General features: G+C 36.3%; 1 protein-coding gene across 1 annotated transcript in view; it reads right to left on the bottom strand.

Moving 5' to 3' along the window:
* Positions 1–20940, bottom strand: part of LOC124367362 (receptor-type guanylate cyclase Gyc76C-like) — a 331079-nt gene that overhangs the window by 82849 nt on the left and 227290 nt on the right. The window contains exon 5 of the mRNA XM_046824122.1: positions 5361–5426. Within this exon, the coding sequence (XP_046680078.1) occupies positions 5361–5426 (66 nt within the window). The remainder of the gene's footprint in view (positions 1–5360; positions 5427–20940) is intronic.

Genomic DNA, 20940 nt, shown 5'->3' with positions numbered 1-20940 from the left:
AATACAACTAAACATTGTAATAAAAACCCTTTACCATTTATAATATCTCAGTAATCAACAGTAACTTCATCGCAAATCTTGATAAGTTAAAGGAAAATGCCACATGATAAAAACCTATGATTACACTCTGTTTGTTTATTCTCTATGTTTTTTGTTGCCAACATGTTTAACCATAGGTCAAATGTTGCCAGGGTCACATTTTTGATAGACAGAAATCAGGTTTCCAAATGGACTGAAGTTTACCGTTTTCAATGCTGACATAGAACCAGTAGAGGTTACGTTTCATACCAAACTCTGACCCTCTAGATCAACTATATGTTCACAATCAATAATTTTGCTGTAAAATTGACACAATTTCTGTTCTTGACAAACATGTAATAAAAGATATTTTGATTGATTGAATTCGTTCAAAAGTTATTCACGATCATTTATTAGTCTTTAAACATAAAATGCAATATGCAATTGACGACATAATGATACAAAATTAAAAACTAAACTTTAAATCTTAACTTTTACTATGTTAGTTTGTCCATTTTACAAATATAATAGTATCTAAAATAATAACAATTAAAATTAAGGTCATAAATGACACCAATAGCAATATTCAACAAATAACAGACTACTAACTTAATTTAAAATATCATGTTATTGATTATTGTGCATACGGACAGACAGAAATCGGATTTCATTCATCAGCAACTGAAAGAGTTGAGAAACGAGAAAGTGCTCAGTCAACAACATTTATGTCTGAAGTTGTTGCTATAACATAATACTAAAGATTAAGCAAATTTCAAGTAAATTTTTCATCAGTAATAGAAATAAGTGTTTTATAATCCCATCTAAACAGACTACAAACAAAATCAAGAAACTGAAGGGATACAATTCTCTAAGAGAAGCTCTCCACTGCCTGTAGCTTCTAACTCAACAACAATGTTCCTCACGTCAGGCTAATAAGTGGGACCATAGGCGAATACTAACGCCCACAGCCAACATGCAGGAAGTGTACCTACGTGACGAATGTTTATGTTGGATACGATTATCTCTGTCTCCGATCTCCGTTGCACTTGACAATTCGCTACCAAAGCGAACGATCCCAACGATTACAAATGTACAGGAAGGAATTAATCAACTTCATTGGAGAACTGTGATTTAATGAGAATAATTTTATGAATCTGGCATGTTGCATGCACCGACCTCTCCATAGTTTTGGGAGTTGTGCCTCTTCTATTTACATATTACAAGTGCAAGGTGTCTGCAGATATTCAATTTTAAATTCTACGCTTTTCGTGTCTACTGTCAAAATTTTTCAATTTCACAAAATCTTTTCAGCAGTTTAAAAAAGTATACGTACAAAATTATATTTAACGTAATTAACGATTATACGTTGATTTTTAACTAAACAGTCAGATACGTATTGAGAAAAAATTAGTAAAGTATTCTACTAATAAACTATAGTTATTAAAGCAACATCCACTACAATACAACGAGGTTGGTGTTAAACAAGGGAATGGAGTTCAAAATTAATTGTGTTTGACTTGGTTTTTCTTAAAAAAAAAAAAAAAAAAACTAACCCAAGACACTAATTACAGACTCAACTTTATTAGATGCCAAACAATAACAAAAGGTAACAATGAACAATATTAAATCAGTATTTTGTTAATAGACGTGACGTAAGTGCTGGTTTAATGTGTTATAATAACTTAATTATATTATAACAGTTTATATAGCTTAGAACTGTAAAGAGATCTTCCTCTGTGGTTTGCAACAATGAGTTATAAGCTTGGGGTTTTCCAAGGACAAAAAGAACCTATGGCAAATATATTTCAAATGCTGTTTTGTCTAGGGTTTGGTGAGTCTATGGGTAAATGTTTTAGGTCATAAAACTCTCACATTTTCAGGGTTAGAGCCACATTAGAGAATAAAGAGATGAATATTGCCATGTATTTTTGTCTTGCCACTTTATATCATTTTATAGTTTATATTCTCATATTCTGGCAATCTGTTGTATTTCAGCATTATTTCATAAAATATACTATATTTTATCAGAACCTTCATAACAACTCCTTCGGGAACTGATCAATCAGTCATCTAATTCTGAATGCAAAGGATAGTAAATCTACTATAACAAATAGTAAATGAGTGGAAGAATATCAATACGTGATTGCCTCAACCACAAATTCAAACAATGAGTTGTAAATTGGATTGTATTAGTTACACAGGAGATAAATCATTAGTCAGGGGATTATTTCAGTTAGTTCTAAGGTCCAACAATACGGCTCCTCCCACATAACTTGTACTGTTACGCTGTTCAAATATTTGCTACCTGAGCCATTCGCTCCATAGAGAGCAGTCCGAGTGCTCCCTTTTCCGTTCTACAATTTATAGCATTGGATCAGTTATCTCTTTCGTAACTAACACAATCAATGGTTATAATTGGTGGGGACTCCCGGAGATCATAGTTGGGACCTGTTCTCTTTATTGACATCAATTACTACATGACTGATAAACACATAAGAGATGTTTAAATACAATGTAGCAAAAGTATCTCGAAAGGCAACCGGTTAACTGGATATATGCTATTGTAATAGCAACCAGACAGATATTGCTAACTGCGGTTGAATGAGCAAAAAAGTTACAAAATGAATGAAAACAAAAAGAACGGACAACCTGATAGAGGAGGAAATTAGTAAGAGTGGGGTTCGGAGATAATCTGAGAGAAGCGTAGAACCTACAGCAAAGTCAATTAACGGAGACGATGTGGACAGATAAAGAGGGACACCTGGTGTTTAATGCGTCGTCTGCAGCGTCGTTTGCATACTGAGCACTCTGCCTGAGATAAATCAAGACGTCCAGCTTCGAAAAAGCAGCTCCACTAACGGATAAGTGGTCTCATTTGTATCAATTACAAACAAATATCTTCTATAATTCTTAAAGAGCTGAACCATCCATTTTTGTCTTTCTTCAATAAGATCTCAAAGTTTGTGACAATTAATAAATAGACTTTATCAACTCAAACAAGAGTCAAAACACAGTTGTTAACACGTTTACGACAACGGCTAATTTCCTGACCTTTTTATATGCTGTACCTGATGGGGTACACGATAGTTTGAGGTATTTCTTTAACCGTGGGATCAAATTTAACAAACCAAGACAGGCAAACAATAAAAACACTCATAAGGAAATGCATAAAAATGAGTACCCCATCAACACACATTTCAATGCACACTTTTCAGGCACGACGTGCTTTACGAAAACCCGGGTATACCCAATTGGGTACATGGCAGCAGTTGTGACAGATTACGTGTACGTCGTGAACATATTAAATAATATTTCAATCAAATTTCAAACTATTTTAGAGCAAAATACCAAAATTCTATTCTTATAACAATATGTATGTTCTTTCCTTCACTCTCCAACGTAATTTTAAATTCTATACTGAAAAGGAGTATAACGTTCCAAGACACAAAGATGGACTCCTGAATAGCAAAGTTACATAAAATACTCTTCATAGATTATATTTATTATAAGGAATTCTTTTACTTTTTCCCATTCGTTAACCCAGGGGCATATTCAACATTTAAATTTGGGTATAGAGGCCCAAACCTCATATTGCTAGCTGGACAGGAGAGGTAGATTGATCTCCCATTTTTATACATTAAAGGGTGCATTTCCTTTGGAAATGTGGAACAAAACTTTGAGAACTACTTAAATGTACTTCACTAAACTAAATATTTCTTCCATCAGTATAACGTCCTACGTATCATATGTTTAGTAACACAGATCCAGATTTGGCCTTGTAAAAAAATGCTGTGAACATGTTAAATATTCCATAACCTAGGAGTATTTCCTCAACAGGGCTGGCAATGGATGGCACCAGATGTAAATTCACATCTAACTTTATTCTTGCATATTAGTGATATTCTTAAACTAACATATTAATCATAAAAAGACTGGAAATTCTGAACGTATAACTAAACATACTAGTACAGTACGTACTATAACTACGTTGATATTGCATGCAATAACCATGATTCAACGAGCAAGCCGTTGTACCAACCAATTATCCTTCAGCTTTCTCCTAAGTTTTAAGATTTTTTGCAAGTAACTGGTACAAAGCTACCGCTTTTAAAGTAATATTTTTCTTTTAACTGTTAAAACTGAAAATTGCACTATTGGATTTTATACTAAAGTTATTAGCAAGAGTTAATACCCTTTCAGTGGGTATTAAAAATACCCCACATTTTATTTTTCTCTGGCGGTTTGGGAAGTGGTCTGACTCACCCATACAACCCTCCCCTGAATAAGTTGCTCAATTAACTTATTATTAATTTTTAACTGCAACTAATTAAATAATTCTATTCTAAACTCAACATTTAATCCATTACTTTAAAAATTGCTAAACACTAAAAAAAGCTAAGAATTAGTGCAACCCACAATATTTTGTCTATACTGTATTTTTTGCAAGATACTCTCCGAGGTAACAATTTAAGTTTAAGACATAAATATATTATTTTTGTGTCTATATTAATCTCCTAGATATACAAGGCATAATTTTTATTTTGAGGCGTAAAAAATGTATGAATCCAATTCATACGTTACAAAAAAGTAAATCATTAGTAAAGATTGTACAGTGTTGCAAACACTCTTTATGACAACAATTTAGAACAAATTCCCAGTAATCATAGTAAATCTCCAAGAGAAATGTGAAAATTAAAAGAAGGTTAAAAATCTTAATGTGTGCTTGTCCTGTATTCATTTGCGGTTTCCTTTTTTCAAAATATTTAATTGGGTCTCACAAATCTATTTGTGTGTAAAATTGAAATTTTGATCCTGAATAGTTAAAAAAATGGATAAAGGCTGATATGCACCAAAAGCTTTAGATTTTTGTTCCATTTCATGATGTACCACAAAAGGTGAACTGTTGGGTTACTCCCTCCAAAAGTGGGATAATTGACAACCTAGACATTATTTCCATAAATATTCCCCAAGCCCTCATTCTCAACCTACAGTAATTAAATATTTTCAAAAATTTTAATACCTTGTACATAAGGTTTAGAGGAAATGCTGGAGTTCTTGAGTAATGGTAGATAATGGTGGAGTTAACCACCGTGGATGATTTCTGTGGCAAACATGTTCATCATTACACTGACTTTGGAAGTCGTTGTAAACAATGTTTACAAAGTTCAAAGACATAAACTCAGTGGCTGATGGTGTGCTGACCTACCCCAGTTACACACCATGGAACAATAGTGCCCAAAACCAGAGCGGTACTAACAAAAAAATTTAGAGTAATACATCTCTTGGATGTATTGATAAGTAATATCTTCACGCATTCGAATAAATGAGGCAATCTCTGTTACCTGCGTGTCGGGTGGTTCAGTCCGGGCGAAAGTCGGCACCGAGGACGCTCGGTAGTCGGAACATTTCTGGAACATAGAAAAAATTATTTTAAAAATTACACAAGATGTCAATAAGCGATGAATTGGGTCATTGGGTGAGCTTTAGCGAAGCCTATTATTCGTGGAGGAGGAAAAATTTTATTTCTGTCTGTCTGCCTACATAATATCTCAAAAACAAACTGATCTACAGACTTGGAATATTGAGTTCAATGATGAGGCATGTACTCCATTCGATATAGCTGAACATATTTACATTGGTCTGATGAGTAACCATGATGGCAAGACAGAACCATCATCAAACTCAATGTTGCTCATCCAGAAATAAAGATTTTTGCAACATTTCAAGCCTTTGGGTCAGTTCGTTTGGAGATATTGTACGGACAGACAGGCAGAGAGTAAATTAAGTTTATCGGCCTTTGAGTGATAGGCTTCGCTAATGCTCAGCCAGTTAATGTGACCAAGCTGGATAATTTTCACATAATATTACCAAAAAGTTTCTTCTGATCATCTGAAGCATTAGCTTTAGCAGTTTATCACATTACTTAAGGTTTGGTCTTGTTGATTATTTATTAGCATGTGAAAATCCTCAGTCCAAACCACAATTCGAACCCCTTACAGGGCAATAAGCTGAAGTACAAAACATACTGAGTACAACATATCCATAACATAAGATGAATTGGACCAAGCACCTTTTTAAAAGTATGAGAGCTTCTAAAATATTTATTGGAGGAAAAGTCAATAGGATACTGAAGTGGAAGATGTTTTTGCAGAAGTCCCTGGGCAAAAACCCACAGATATTGCCTCCTTCTTCAATTTCTGCAGCACTTTGGGTACACAATAAGCATGTTGATATGCTGAGAACTAGGAATTCTTATACTCGCCTTTTAATCCAATCTATTAAGAGAAATTAAACATGGAAAAATTAAGAACAATTACAACTCTTCAAATTTAGTATTGCTTAATGTTACTCCACCATAAAAAAATTGTGCAGTAAAACACTTTTATTTACCCTACCGCTGTATTCTAGATTCCATAATTTGTAGTTTTTATAACAATGGTGTGTAAAACAATTTTACAGGATAATTCTAATCTCTGTGTAGGAAGAAATGTGCTTAAGATGTGTGTAACCTTTGTGTTTTCCTGTCAAAATTTAAGATCGACAAAAAAGGTAATGTGACTTTCACTATTATTCATCGGTATTCTTTGACAGGAAAACAAAGGTTACACACATCTTAAGCACATTTCTTCCTACACAGAGATTAGAATTATCCTGTAAAATTGTTTTACACACCATTGTTATAAAAAGTTACAAATTATGGAATCTAGATTTACAACAGTAGCGTAAATAAAAGTGTTTTCCTGTCAAAATTTAAGATCGACAAAAAAGGTCATGTGAGTTTCACTATTTTACATCGGTACAGAAAAATTTCCTGAATGTGTCAAAAGAATGAAGTATTTTCTTATAGATACTATATGACTGTAACTGCAAGAAATTGGCTACGAGTGACTTACATGAATGTTTACGAGTACATGTAAGTTGGTTTGAGGTTTTGTGTTTCAGAGACTTCAACACTGATCTAAGAGATCAAATAAAAGTTCACCTTCAAACCTTAAAGAACTTGTGGAAACAAAACTGTTGTGGAGAAACAACGAGATCTGAGTTCCGACTGTGAATAACTTACATACCCTGTTCAAACAACTTACTTTCCACAAAGTTCAATAGAAAGTGCGGCTCTACAAAGAGAAAGTATGTTATCGGTGTCTGGTTGTCAAACTTTCTGCCAAAGCTATCTCACTTATAATCAGCTGTCAATTTGCTGGGTGAAGTAAAACCCAGTTATCATTAAAATGCACACATTTTAATTTCCAACAGTTTAATATGTTTCTTTTTTTAATCAATGTTTACATTAATACACACTGATTTATCTTTGAGATATTACTTTGTATGTGCATTTTTGTAAAATATTCTTTTGCTTGTGGTTCAAATTATACAACATTTTATACCTCTAAATAATTTTGTACCAGTATTGATACAGTTTGTTAATTGCTTTAACACCCTATCACAGAATATCACTGTCTTATTTATACACAGAAGCTTAAGTATTTACCCCGGACTTGGCAGTTGCCACCTCAACTAACATATGTGACTGTGTAAAAGTCCTTTTTCTTCTTCAGTTATGGACACTAATTGGGCACTACCAAGAGAGGTGCACTACTTACATTACATACGTTACATTAGTTATATTCACCCTGTATATTACTTGATTTATGGTTACTTCTAAACTTTTTGAGATTCAAACCCATGAGCGAACTATCACAGCTGCTATTTCAGGAACAACTTGTAAATAGAAACAGTTAATACCACTCAAATATTGAGTTAAGATCAATTTCGCAGTGTCTGAAATATGACAATAGTTATAACCGATTTTATCAGGTAGCTGATAGCTTTTCAGTGGATTTACATTTTATTTAGTAGCTTTAGCTCATACAGTTCTTCTTATATAAATAGTGAACAGGTGGTTTGAGACACCCTGGAAACAAATATACGGTACAACCCAAGAAAGTATTATCAAGTATTACCCAGTACTACCATGAAAGTATTATCAAGTATTATCAAATATTACTCAGTACTACCAAAAAAGTATTACCAGGTATTACCATGAAAGTATTACCAGGTACTACCAAGAAAGTATTATCAAGTACTACCCGGTACAAAAAAGAAAGTATTATCAAGTATCACCTGGTACAACCAAGAAATAATTATCAAGTATTACTCGGTACAACCAAGAAAGTATTATTAAGTACTACCCGGTACAAAAAAAGAAAGTATTATCAAATACTACCTGGTACAACCAAGAAAGTATTATCAAGTATCACCTGGTAAACCCAAACAGTATTATCAAGATTACCTGGTACAACCAAGAAAGAATTATCAAGTATTACCTGGTACAGCCAAGAAAGTATTACCCGGTACTGCCAAGAAAGTATTACCCGGTACCGTCAAGAAAGTATTACCCGGTACAGCCAAGAAAGTATTACCCGGTACAGCCAAAAAAGTAAGAAAGTATTACCCGGTACAACCAAGAAAGTATTACCCGGTACAGCCAAGAAAGTATTACCCTGTACAACCAAGAAAGTATTATCAAGTTTTACCAACCAAACTAACAGAGTAGCTCCTCCATTAAATGTGTTTCTATCACCTCAAGAAGGTTCATTTATGATTTCAAGACTACAGTTTCTCGATATATTCTGTGTGTAGACAGAAATGAAATTTTTTCAATCTCTTAAGTAATAACCTTGTCTAACGCTCAGGCAATAACTTTAGGTATATTGAATTGAATGTATTTTTTCAAAACTATAATAAAACAATTTTGTTAATACATCATAATTAATAGTCTTAACATTTGTATACATAATTGTATCTCATAATATCATTAATTTGTCAAAACAAACGATTATTTAAAAGACATTGTTAAATAAATATGCGACGTCTATGTACTTGACTCATTTCCTTCAAACTACAGAAACTGTATTATGACGTTATGACTGACTTGTAAATTGCTCTTCTTCTAAAATTGGAAAACTGTTGCAAAGCTGTGACCAACAGGTAGTCGGCAAGGTGCAGGTGCAGGTGGTGGTGGTAGAGTACGGGAAACAGGTAGGGTATAAATAGCTACGACACATCCTACAAGCCAGGCCACCTGCCGACATTTCAGCATCAAGGTCTCTCTCTCTCTCTCTCTAAACTGGTTATTTATTTTATAGTGGGTGACTCTCGTTATTTTTAGCAATCCTCTTCATTCATGATTCCGACAACTTTTTGCACAACCCTTGTCTTGTATTTCTTGCCATTTCGCGTCTGTCTGCTGATTATTAATGGAACGGCCACTTCGCGTGCCCCCCCCTCCCCCACCAACCAACAGCTGATGGATTCGTATTGGCGATTGGGAGAATAGAATACAGTGTATTCAAAAACACCCTTGTATTCGAATACTTTACCGGCGTTGAATATTTCTAACTGACAAGCCTAGACTTGTCTTACTTCCTTTCCGTAATCCATTGTTTCTCGGTTATTTGGGATTGCCCTGCCAAAAAGGTAGGAAAATCCTTTGCCTTTTTGTGCCTCCTAGAAAAAATATATTTGTTTACTAGTTGCTACTCAGACCCGTCTGAAAGATTCTTTCTACTGCAGGTTTTGTCCCCAATAATCGTTGAAATAGATTGAAGCCAACAATCTTAATCATGTTGAAGATGGAGCTTGCATTGGCTACTTGTTAACTTATTTACATTCAAGTACATAAACCAATATTTAAAACTGTTATTTTTGTAACTTGTATTTTTATTTTAACAAAAATAAAAGTTTTAAATATTGGTTTATGTCTTTGAATGTAAATAAGTTAATCTCAAACATATTTTGTTTTTATACAACATGAAATAAACATTCTTGCTGTCTTTATTGTTTACAAATGTATTTATTAATTGAATATTTGTACAATTATACATTTTGTCAAGTGTGAACATTTTTAATTACTTATTTCAAAATATAAATATTTATATAAAACTCTCCAATGAAAAGTTTTGTGTAAACACGAATACATCTCTTGAATAATTTATTTTAATACAAACGAATGAGTATTATAGGTTTGAATTCGATTCTTCCAGAGAAACTGTATTTATTTCAAAAGTATTCCAATTCATTTTGAGGTATTGGAATATGTGAATACTAGGCTGTATTCGAATACTATTCGATTCTTTCATCATTAATTCGAAAAGAGTATGTACGATATTAGTCACTTTGTTGGACTTAAGGGGAGTCGTATGACCCTCGGGTGAAAATTGTCAAATTTCTGTTTTTTGCACAAACTTTTTTACATTTATTTTAAGAAAATTTTCTTAAAACCCGTTCAATCTAACTCCATTTTACACAACCTTTTATAAAGCAGCGCACAAAGTTTTAGTGGTTTAGTTTTAGCGACAATTCCAGAAATCAAAACCATGAAAGTTATGACCATGATGGACATTGTAACATACCTGTTACTGTCGTGTATGAAATAAAGCCTATTTTCAAAGCCTAGGTCTCTAGAATTCCTCAAGAAATGTTAACACGGAGGCACACAAATCCCGGGCGAGTAACTGAACAAATTGATTTGGTCTCGCATACCGAAGAAAACATTTGTCGTGAGGATTACACTTGTGTTTGGTGTTTTTGAAGCTTTGGGTTGTTTCAATATGGAAAACATTGCAAGGTTAAGTCTTGTCAAAGCTGGGCATTGTTCCAGAAGTGAACTTTGTTGGTGCGCCGAAAGAACATACCAAGGCATGACTGAAAAAGCTACAGACGAAGAGTCGTCAAGTCTATTCTAGCAGAAAGGCGGTTGTAGGACGTCTTCGAAGCAAAGGAAGGCCCAGACAAACCAGCATGTGTAGATTTATGGTTTGTATTAGTGTAGCATTTAACTTTATATTCAATCTTCCGAAAGTTTGGACTTTTATCACTCATGTACTTGTTACTAAAGAACTACTAAGATATCTTTGTAATATTTTTTACCTTGGGGTTTTTACCTCATGTTAAGGTGAACATTGTGATCCGAGCTTTTTTTAAGAACAATCGTAAAAAACACTAGACCTGTTTAATATTATTTTTCTAGATAAAAATGGTTTTAAAAACATGTAATATCATTTACGTTTGTTATATTTCACTATATGTTGGTTGTCATAAAAAAGAGAGCCGGGAAAATTAGTTTTAGCAAAATGTTTACTTTGATCTCTTCTTAGCAGTAAACAATAAAACGTTGCGGGTAAATTTCAAGTAGTCAAAATGTGTAGAATATTAGGCAAGAAGGGATTTTCTTATTTTTTTAGTAGGAATAAAAATAAAGTTGTAAAAAATACCGTTTTATACCTTAGTGTAAGTGTAAAATTAAATATATATTGTAAAAAGGGTACTTTATTATAAAATAAAAGTATATATGCAACTAAAGCTGTAAATATATAGTTTTTTAGAGGCAAAAAGAGTTTAAAAGGTACCATTAGAAACGCAACTTTTTAATAAAAACAAGTTACAAATTAGGCCATACACTGAATTTTGTATTTTTACTGAAACTATATCCCACGTAGGAAACTAATTTTGTATTGGAAAATAAGTAAAAAAAATCAATATACTGAGAGCAATAAATTAACACAATACGTAACTGTCCGCTCGTTGACATATTTTCAGTAAAAATAAATTATAAAAAATATGTTTTATATAGGGTACTGTATGTCATTTTAACTCCAAAAATAAAGCTCACAAAATCTCAAAATCTGAAATACAAACAAAACAGTTAAATCAAGTTGTCTAGTTTTACATCACTGTTTTTCTTTCTTTCTGTCAGCCCTCTCATCCAAACACACATAAAACGCAGAAGACACGTTACAGCCAGATCAGAACACAAAACGCCTCCCATTGCTTCCTTTCAGTGTATTTGAAATTAACGAAGACCGCAAAGTTTGCCAGACACATCCGTCAAGCTGCAGCAGCCGCTTACTTGGGCTGGTTCTGGCACACGTCTCCACCTCTGACTCAATCACGAAAGCGTGTTTAGATCCAGGAATTTCATAATACTTCTCTTTTACTCTAACGATGCAAACAAGGTTTTACAGAAGTTTATCAACAGCGCTTTGTACTATTTATAAAAGACTTACGAAGGAGTACACATTTACATCCATCTATACATGGTGTAACTGAAATACACCAACAAACTTCACGTGGTTGTTCCTGGGGTCAAACAAACAATAAAGTTCCTATAAATGTGTGTCCTAAAATGCATCATTTTTCCGTCTGTCCGTCTGTTTGTGTTTTTAACATTTAAGTATTTTTTTCTAGACAACTATTAAAGGTAGAAAGTTAAAATTTTCAACATATGCTATTCTAGTAATTGAACATTATTAGTCAACGAAATTCAAAACGGTGGCGTTTTTTAAATTGTTGATAATAAATTTCTTAAAAACTTCTTCCTGTGTAAAAAATGTACTAGAATAAAAATGTTTTATCAATGTTATTCTTAAACAAACAGTGCCTTATTTATTGATCGCTAAAGAGATAAAACAGTTGTGGCATTTTTCTTAACCTACTCATATTTGCAAGATTTTCCAAGTTTCACAAAATTAAAGTATTTTTATTATTATTTTATAAGTATTTAAAAAAGCAAGTAAGGTAATAAACACAGACAGAAGGACAGACAGAAAACGATGCTATTTGGTTTGTTTTGACCCCAGGAACACCAACCTCCTGAAGTTTGTCGGTGTATTTCAATTACAACCTGTATAAAGTTAATGCATATCATTGCACATGTTTGGTGGAAAATCATGGAAAACAAGCGAGACAATGGATGACAGTGGATGACAGCCAGAGGCGGTGGCCAGGGAGACAATACTTACGAAAACACTGATGTGAGTGACGTAGATACATCAGTAGCCAGTCACACAACACTTTTAACAACACGGTGACCCAACGGTGGTCAGTCACAGATCATTTGGGAACTAGTCTGAGCCGAAAACGCGGATGAAAAAAAGTGACAGATACATATCGGTGGCCAGTCACAGATCATTTGGGAACTAGTCTGAGCCGAAAACGCGAATGAAAAAAGTGACAGATACATCGGTGGCCAGTCACAGATCATTTGGGAACTAGTCTGAGCCGAAAACGCGAATGAAAAAAAGTGACAGATACATATCGGTGGCCAGTCACAGATCATTTGGGAATTGGTCTAAGCCGAAAACGCGGATGAAAAAAAGTGACAGAAACATATCGGTGGCCAGTCACAGATCATTTAGGAACTAGTCTAAGCCGAAAACGCGGATGAAAAAAAGTGACAGATACATATCGGTGGCCAGTCACAGATCATTTGGGAACTAGTCTGAGCCGAAACGCGAATGAAAAAAGTGACAGATACATCGGTGGCCAGTCACAGATCATTTGGGAACTAGTCTGAGCCGAAAACGCGAATGAAAAAAAGTGACAGATACATATCGGTGGCCAGTCACAGATCATTTGGGAATTGGTCTAAGCCGAAAACGCGGATGAAAAAAAGTGACAGAAACATATCGGTGGCCAGTCACAGATCATTTAGGAACTAGTCTAAGCCGAAAACGCGGATGAAAAAAAGTGACAGATACATATCGGTGGCCAGTCACAGATCATTTGGGAACTAGTCTGAGCCGAAAACGCGAATGAAAAAAGTGACAGATACATCGGTGGCCAGTCACAGATCATTTGGGAACTAGTCAGAGCCGAAAACGCGAATGAAAAAAGTGACAGATACATCGGTGGCCTGTCACAGATCATTTGGGAACTAGTCTGAGCCGAAAACGCGAATGAAAAAGAGTGACAGATACATATCGGTGGCCAGTCACAGATCATTTGGGAACTAGTCTGAGCCGAAAACGCGAATGAAAAAAGTGACAGATCATATCGGTGGCCAGTCACAGATCATTTGGGAACTAATCTGAGCCGAAAACGCGAATGAAAAAAAGTGACAGATACATATCGGTGGCCAGTCACAGATCATTTGGGAACTAGTCTGAGCCGAAAACGCGAATGAAAAAAAGTGACAGATACATATCGGTGGCCAGTCACAGATCATTTGGGAACTTGTCTGAGCCGAAAACGCGAATGAAAAAAAGTGACAGATACATATCGGTGGCCAGTCACAGATCATTTGGGAATTAGTCTAAGCCGAAAAACGCGGATGAAAAAAAAGTGACAGAAACATCGGTGGCCAGTCACAGATCATTTGGGAACTAGTCTGAGCCGAAAACGCGAATGAAAAAAAGTGACAGATACATATCGGTGGCCAGTCACAGATCATTTGGGAACTAGTCTGAGCCGAAAACGCGAATGAAAAAAGTGACAGATACATCGGTGGCCAGTCACAGATCATTTGGGAACTAGTCTGAGCCGAAACCGCGAATGAAAAAAGTGACAGATACATCGGTGGCCAGTCACAGATCATTTGGGAACTAGTCTGAGCCGAAACCGCGAATGAAAAAAGTGACAGATACATCGGTGGCCAGTCACAGATCATTTGGGAACTAGTCTGAGCCGAAAACGCGAATGAAAAAAGTGACAGATACATCGGTGGCCAGTCACAGATCATTTGGGAACTAGTCTGAGCCGAAAACGCGAATGAAAAAAGTAACAGATACATCGGTGACCAGTCACAGATCATTTGGGAACTAGTCTGAGCCGAAACCGCGAATGAAAAAAGTGACAGATACATATCGGTGGCCAGTCACAGATCATTTGGGAACTAGTCTGAGCCGAAAACGCGAATGAAAAAAAGTGACAGATACATATCGGTGGCCAGTCACAGATCATTTGGGAATTACTCTAAGCCGAAAACGCGGATGAAAAAAAGTGACAGAAACATATCGGTGGCCAGTCACAGATCATTTAGGAACTAGTCTGAGCCGAAAACGCGAATGAAAAAAGTGACAGATACATATCGGTGGCCAGTCACAGGACACACGGGGACCACGTCAGAAAGGAAAACGCGGACGAAAACAGAGTGACAGAGACACAGCGGTGGCCAGTCACAGGACACACGGGGACCACGTCAGAAAGGAAAACGTGGATGAAAACAGAGTGACAGAGACACATCGGTGGCCAGTCACAGGACACACGAGGACCACGTCAGAAAGGAAAACGTGGATGAAAACAGAGTGACAGAGACACATCGGTGGCCAGTCACAGACCACATGGGAACCAGTCTGGGCCGAAAACGCGGATGACAACACAGAAACGCTCAGTTGGCAGCCGACGCGACATCGCTTCTCCGAACTGTTCTGCTTACAGAAATGTTCACCATTATTCATTCCTCGCTGTGACTAATTTATGGAAGCCACAAACCTCTCTAGAGTCTCGTCAAGACGAATCTCTTCCCGAGTTTACGTGTTACTCAACGTTACATACCACTTTACATGTACACCGCACGTTACCGGGGTGTATCATCGCACTCTGAGTTGCGTGTATTGCAGAATAGTTTTTGTTAATAATTACCGAGTGTAATAATGTCTAGCTAAATGATTTACTTATTCACATCATGTCAAGCTCGGCATGTTACCCTGTCAGATAGATCACCCTCGGATTAATTATTCATTTCCCACCTGTACAGTGTTTAGATTTAGGTTCTCTCCAAATTCTATTCAGCACAAGCAACAATCTCCCATTCTGTTATGTTTGTACTAGCTTTTTTGTAAACAATAGGGGACCCATTTATTTATTTTGTCAACGGCAATGTTTTTTAAGAAAACATATTATGCAATCAGTATAAATACAAATTATACAATAATAGTTATAATTATGAACCTAAATAAATATAGCGTACGTATAAGAAAAATATAGTAAATAATGAGAAAGGAGGACTTGAGCGTAAATTTAAATATTGAATACAACAATACATACAAGCATCTAATGAGGATACAGAGGGGAAGAGGTCAAGATTGGGATGAAAAGAAATTCCTCAACCCAGAGATAGTAAGTTGATTTGTGTCATCGTCTTCCTCAATTTATCGGGCTGTCGTAATGAAAGTCAACCGATCCTGAAATGTCACTCCCAAGACTTGCTACACGAGGAAGTGCTGTTTTTTAAATCATTAGTGGGATAAGCTTTTCTTATCAATATTTCAGTAGATCTTGTTGACCCAGATATATGAAAATCGATGAACTGCAGAAGATCAGAACAGTTGAAAATTCCACGAACCAATCTGAAGAGAAATAGGACATCTGCTACAGCTGTCAGGTTTTCTAATGGTTGAAGACTGAAGTCCAGTTCCACTTGATCAACAGGCACTTTCCAGAATACATAGCCAAGCAGGGATCCTAACAGTCGGACATAGCCAAGCAGGGGTCCTAACAGTCGGACATAGCCAAGCAGGGATCCTAACAGTCGGATTAAACACCGTTGGATTCCCTGAAGTTTAATTATATGGTTATCCTGGTGAGGTCTCCAAACTACACTGCCATATTCCAAGACTTAAGGTACGAAGGACTTGTGCAGCAGGATGGGAGATCGTGCAGACAACCCACTCTTCGCCAATCTGGCAATGAGACCTAGAACTGTACTAGCTCTACCACAGATATCATCCACGTATAGTTGACAAGACAAACTAGAAGTGAGATGGAAACCAAGGCCCTTTTGTCACCATATGTTGTCATTTCATGCTTGCTTTCCAAAAGCCATGCATTAAAAGATTTGTTAAATTGCATTAAAAATCAAAATTGAGGCAACAACAAAGTTGGAGGTGCTGCTTCATAAACTGTCGGATATTATCCTTCAAAACATCTTACGGCCAGACTTAAAAACTACCATTTACTACAGGACATAACGGAACACTGGTGAACTCTGTATACTGGCCTTCGAGTTAACCTCGTTGAGCCAGGTTTGGATTTGGATTGTCTTTGGTTCTGAGTTTGGATTCGTTCCATTAAATTTCAATCCCGAGCTCAGAATCGAAAAAGACAATCCAACCGTTGAAGATAGAGCTCCGTCCAAACCAATCTTAACTCAATATTGTTTTACCTCCTTTTAGGACGAAAGAATTCTTCTTTGCACATACAAATCTTATTGGATGCACACCACCAAATTTAGTATCTCAATATGAATTTTGGCCACAGTAACAAACACTATTTTTAATGCTCTGTTGTAACAAAATGAATTCAGCAGACCCATGAAAACGTAACTTAAGACGTTTCACATTTTATCAGAAACTGTGTTTTCCGTTGAGTAAAACATGAACAAATGAAGTCGTCACTCATGTAAATGTAACACAGATGTAACACAGTGACCTTGAGCCTTATCTCGACCGGTGGCCTACACCACAGGATTGTAACACTTGAGTGAGAAGCAGTCTAAGAATAGCACCAAGGAATTAGTTACACCAACATCTGGCTATAAATAGAAACCCTTGAGACGTCTTACCATTATCAAACTTACATAACCGTTTCGCCGACAAGCCCGGATTGCCTGATGGCCAAGGCTAATCACTATAATCCAGGCAAACATAAAAAACCACTTCTGGCCATAAAAACTCGCTTAAAAACAACTTTATGTATTTATACAGCGCTCGGAGAACATAATAAAGCCTTACGTGATTATGGTCGGAATGACAACTGTATTCTGTTTTGGAACACGTCAAGATTTGGCCTATCTCTATTAGACTACTTGACTGTAGTCAGTAGTGATGGGAGAATCGAGTACATAATCGATTAGTATTCGAATACAGCGCCGGGTATTCACATATTCGAAAACCTCAAAATGAGTTCGAATTTGAAATTAGTACGATTTCTCTAGAAGAATCGAATTCAAAGCTACAGTATTCATTCGTTTGGACTATTATTCAAATAAAATATTCAAGAGCTGTATTCGTATTCATATACAAGTATTAATTGGAGGGTTTTAGACAAGTATATACACATTTAAAAGAATAATTAAGGAGATAGTCATAATTTGGAATAAGTAATTAAACATTTTCAAAGTTGACAAAATGCATAATTGAACAAATATTCAGTTAATAAATAATACATTTGTGAACTATAAAGACAAAATAAATGTTTATTTCATGTTTTTATGTTTAAACAAAATATGATTAAAGTTTTTGGCTTAAATCTATTTTTACGAACACTCTGACAAAACATGCAGTGGAAAATAATCTTTCAGATGGGACAGTAGTAGCAGATAATCGCAAATATTTTGTCTGAAGTTCATGAATCATGAGTATGACATGTTTGTAGGAGGCAACGAGGGCAAAGCATTTTCCTACCTTTTTGGCAGGGCAATTACACATAGCCAAGAAACAGAGGATTACCGGAATGAAGTAGACAAGTCTAGACTTACACTATACACTCTTTAACCTCCCTCTATTTGTCACAGTTAGTGGCGTAGTGTAGCGGGTACGGCGGTTATCGCAAGATAACAGAATCAAGCAACGTCGAGCGTGGCTGCTGCTTGGATGGGTGACCGCTGAGCGATCCTGTCCTTGCAAGCAGCCCGCCTGCCCGGCCGTTGGTGGTGGTGGTTCGGAAGTCACCTTAAGGCCGTTGGTCCCCAGGTTAAAAGTAGGGAGGGCTCATGTAGGAAGTCAAAGACATTCCTTGACTTTGACTTTTGTATACTTTCTCCTCTCTATTACCCAACAAATTGTTTTAGTTTAATTTTACGATTATATACTCTATAACTATTAGTTTATACAATATTAATTTGTAGTTAAGTATTGAAAACCCATTTCATTTTCATTCACTACGAGCCATTCATTAAATAATTACGGTTTTTGACCTCTGAGCTTGATTTAACTCTCTACTTTAATTTATAAGCTGTCTAGCCCATTCATTTAGGTCCCTACGTGCCGGATTAATTTCATACAAATTCACTCTCATTTCTCATCTTAACACCATTCACTCCCATTTCTGGGATTCATCTTAACACAATTCACTCCCATTCCTGGGATTCATCTTAACACCATTCACTCCATTCCCGGAACTTGTTACTAACACAGCCTTATCTGAAGCATAAGAGAAAACGTATTTTCAGAAGCAGACAAAATTCATGACCAGTAACATCTCAAATTGGAGCCCATGTTAACATCCAATAACAAAGTGAATCGATAGTTGTTGTGTTCAGCCCTTTATTCACAAATACTCAAAATGGATCCTGAGAGAAGACAAAGACTGAGGATGCACAAAGACAAATAAATGGACACTTTTAATACCACCCCGGGTGAAATTCGGACTACCTTCTCTCTTTGAGCCGCCCCTCTCTCTTTTACTGGTACAAGAGTTAGTATGGCAAAGAGTGACTACTACAAGCTAGGAAGGTCAGTGTAATCAAGCGACGTCAGATCTTGTAGAAGGTAAAAACAACCGGAAATTTCAATTGCAAACGACCTCTGTATACAACGTGTAATTCAGGAAAGGACAAATATATTAGGAATGTTTTTAACGAAAATCATAATTCACATTACCTTTATCCTAAAATAAAATAGCCAGGCAATTGAAACAGTCACAGAAGGAGATAGACGAACCTTCTTATATAAGAAAGGTGCAACGTGATCTCTTCTTCAAGACAAGACTGGCAGAAGCTTCGTTAAATAAAATTTAAGTCAATTTCCCCCTTAAGTAAGAACAATACACAAATCCCGGATTTAGATGGATTCAACGCCGAAATGCAGAAAACATCTTTCCAACCAATTATAACACTCAAGGAGATACAGTCCTGGAATGTACTCGGAATCAAAACAATTCTCCTCAGACCGTTCGGTGGGCTGTAGAACAAGTTATATTTCATTGTCATTTACTGCAATTAATACAGCCATTGTTGTTGTTATAGAAGATGGCCTTAATGGAATTGACAAGAGTAAACACACTAAAATTAGATTTCATTAGAAAAGATTAAACTGCACAGTTCATTTATCGAGACAGTTCGAAGCATTACCTGATAAATCAACAGAATGTAGAAAACTAAATTTTGAGACTGTTGTGATTACATTATAAGAAAAACAGAGAAATGCACCCATCTTATTGGTCTATACAGACCACAACACGCCAACGTGACTGAAGTTTTGGGAAGATCTTCTACAATAATTACAGAGTAACTAAGGCTACTACGGATAACCCATCAGGGATCGCTTCTGGCTGGTTTATACCCTCCAGTTGAACCTACGACTGGGCACAGCAAAAACCGATGTGGCACTTAAATTTGGGCAACCTTAAGGATGTCCAGGAGCGGCACATCGCTAGCCGCAAATGTCGAGATTCTGAGATACAAGGGCAAGGGTCGTTGATAGGTCTAGTCTACTGCGGGAGATGACTGTTGGGAGTTTGGTGGGGTTTGTTCCCTAACAGAGGTTCTTGCTAGCCTCAACAAGGGTGTGCCACCCCTGCCTGCTTTGTCCCCATGAGGCTGGTTCAGAGCTGGCCTCCCCTTCTTGTGGGGGGGACATGACGAGATTAGTAGCATAAATTCTACCTCATGGATCTAGATAGGAGGCGGCCCCTACCCTCTAACCTTACCCATCCTAAATACCCTGTCACTCCGGAAGCAGCGCTAAAGTTCTTAATTACTTAGGACTAAGTGAAATTTATAGGCTGCTTGTTCTAAGAGAACAAAAAAAGGCTACAGCTACATCTACCTCTGCTTGTTCTAAGAGAACAAAAAAAGGCTACAGCTACATCTGCCTCACTCCCTACAACTTGGATTTTCTGGCAATAATGATAATGTTTGGAACACGTCAGTGCACCAATGAAAGGTTAACTTCTGTGGTCAGTAAAAAATCTGAAACAGCTCTCATTTATTCAATGTTGTAAAGAAGTTTTCAACATAACCTGAAACAGGTTGAAAAGTTGTTGAATCTCCTCAGATATACACTCCACTCAACAGAATCCACAAACACTCGTAAGGTCTGGCCAACCAAAGCCGACTCAGACGCTGAGACCTTGTACTGTGCAAGGCCTGACAGTGTAAGTGTATGAAAGAATGTAAACAATGACTACTATATCAGTTAGTAG

Source organism: Homalodisca vitripennis, chromosome 8 (genome assembly GCF_021130785.1).
Source record: "Homalodisca vitripennis isolate AUS2020 chromosome 8, UT_GWSS_2.1, whole genome shotgun sequence".
Taxonomy (NCBI): domain Eukaryota; kingdom Metazoa; phylum Arthropoda; class Insecta; order Hemiptera; family Cicadellidae; genus Homalodisca; species Homalodisca vitripennis.
This window is presented reverse-complemented; position numbering and strand designations above follow the sequence as displayed.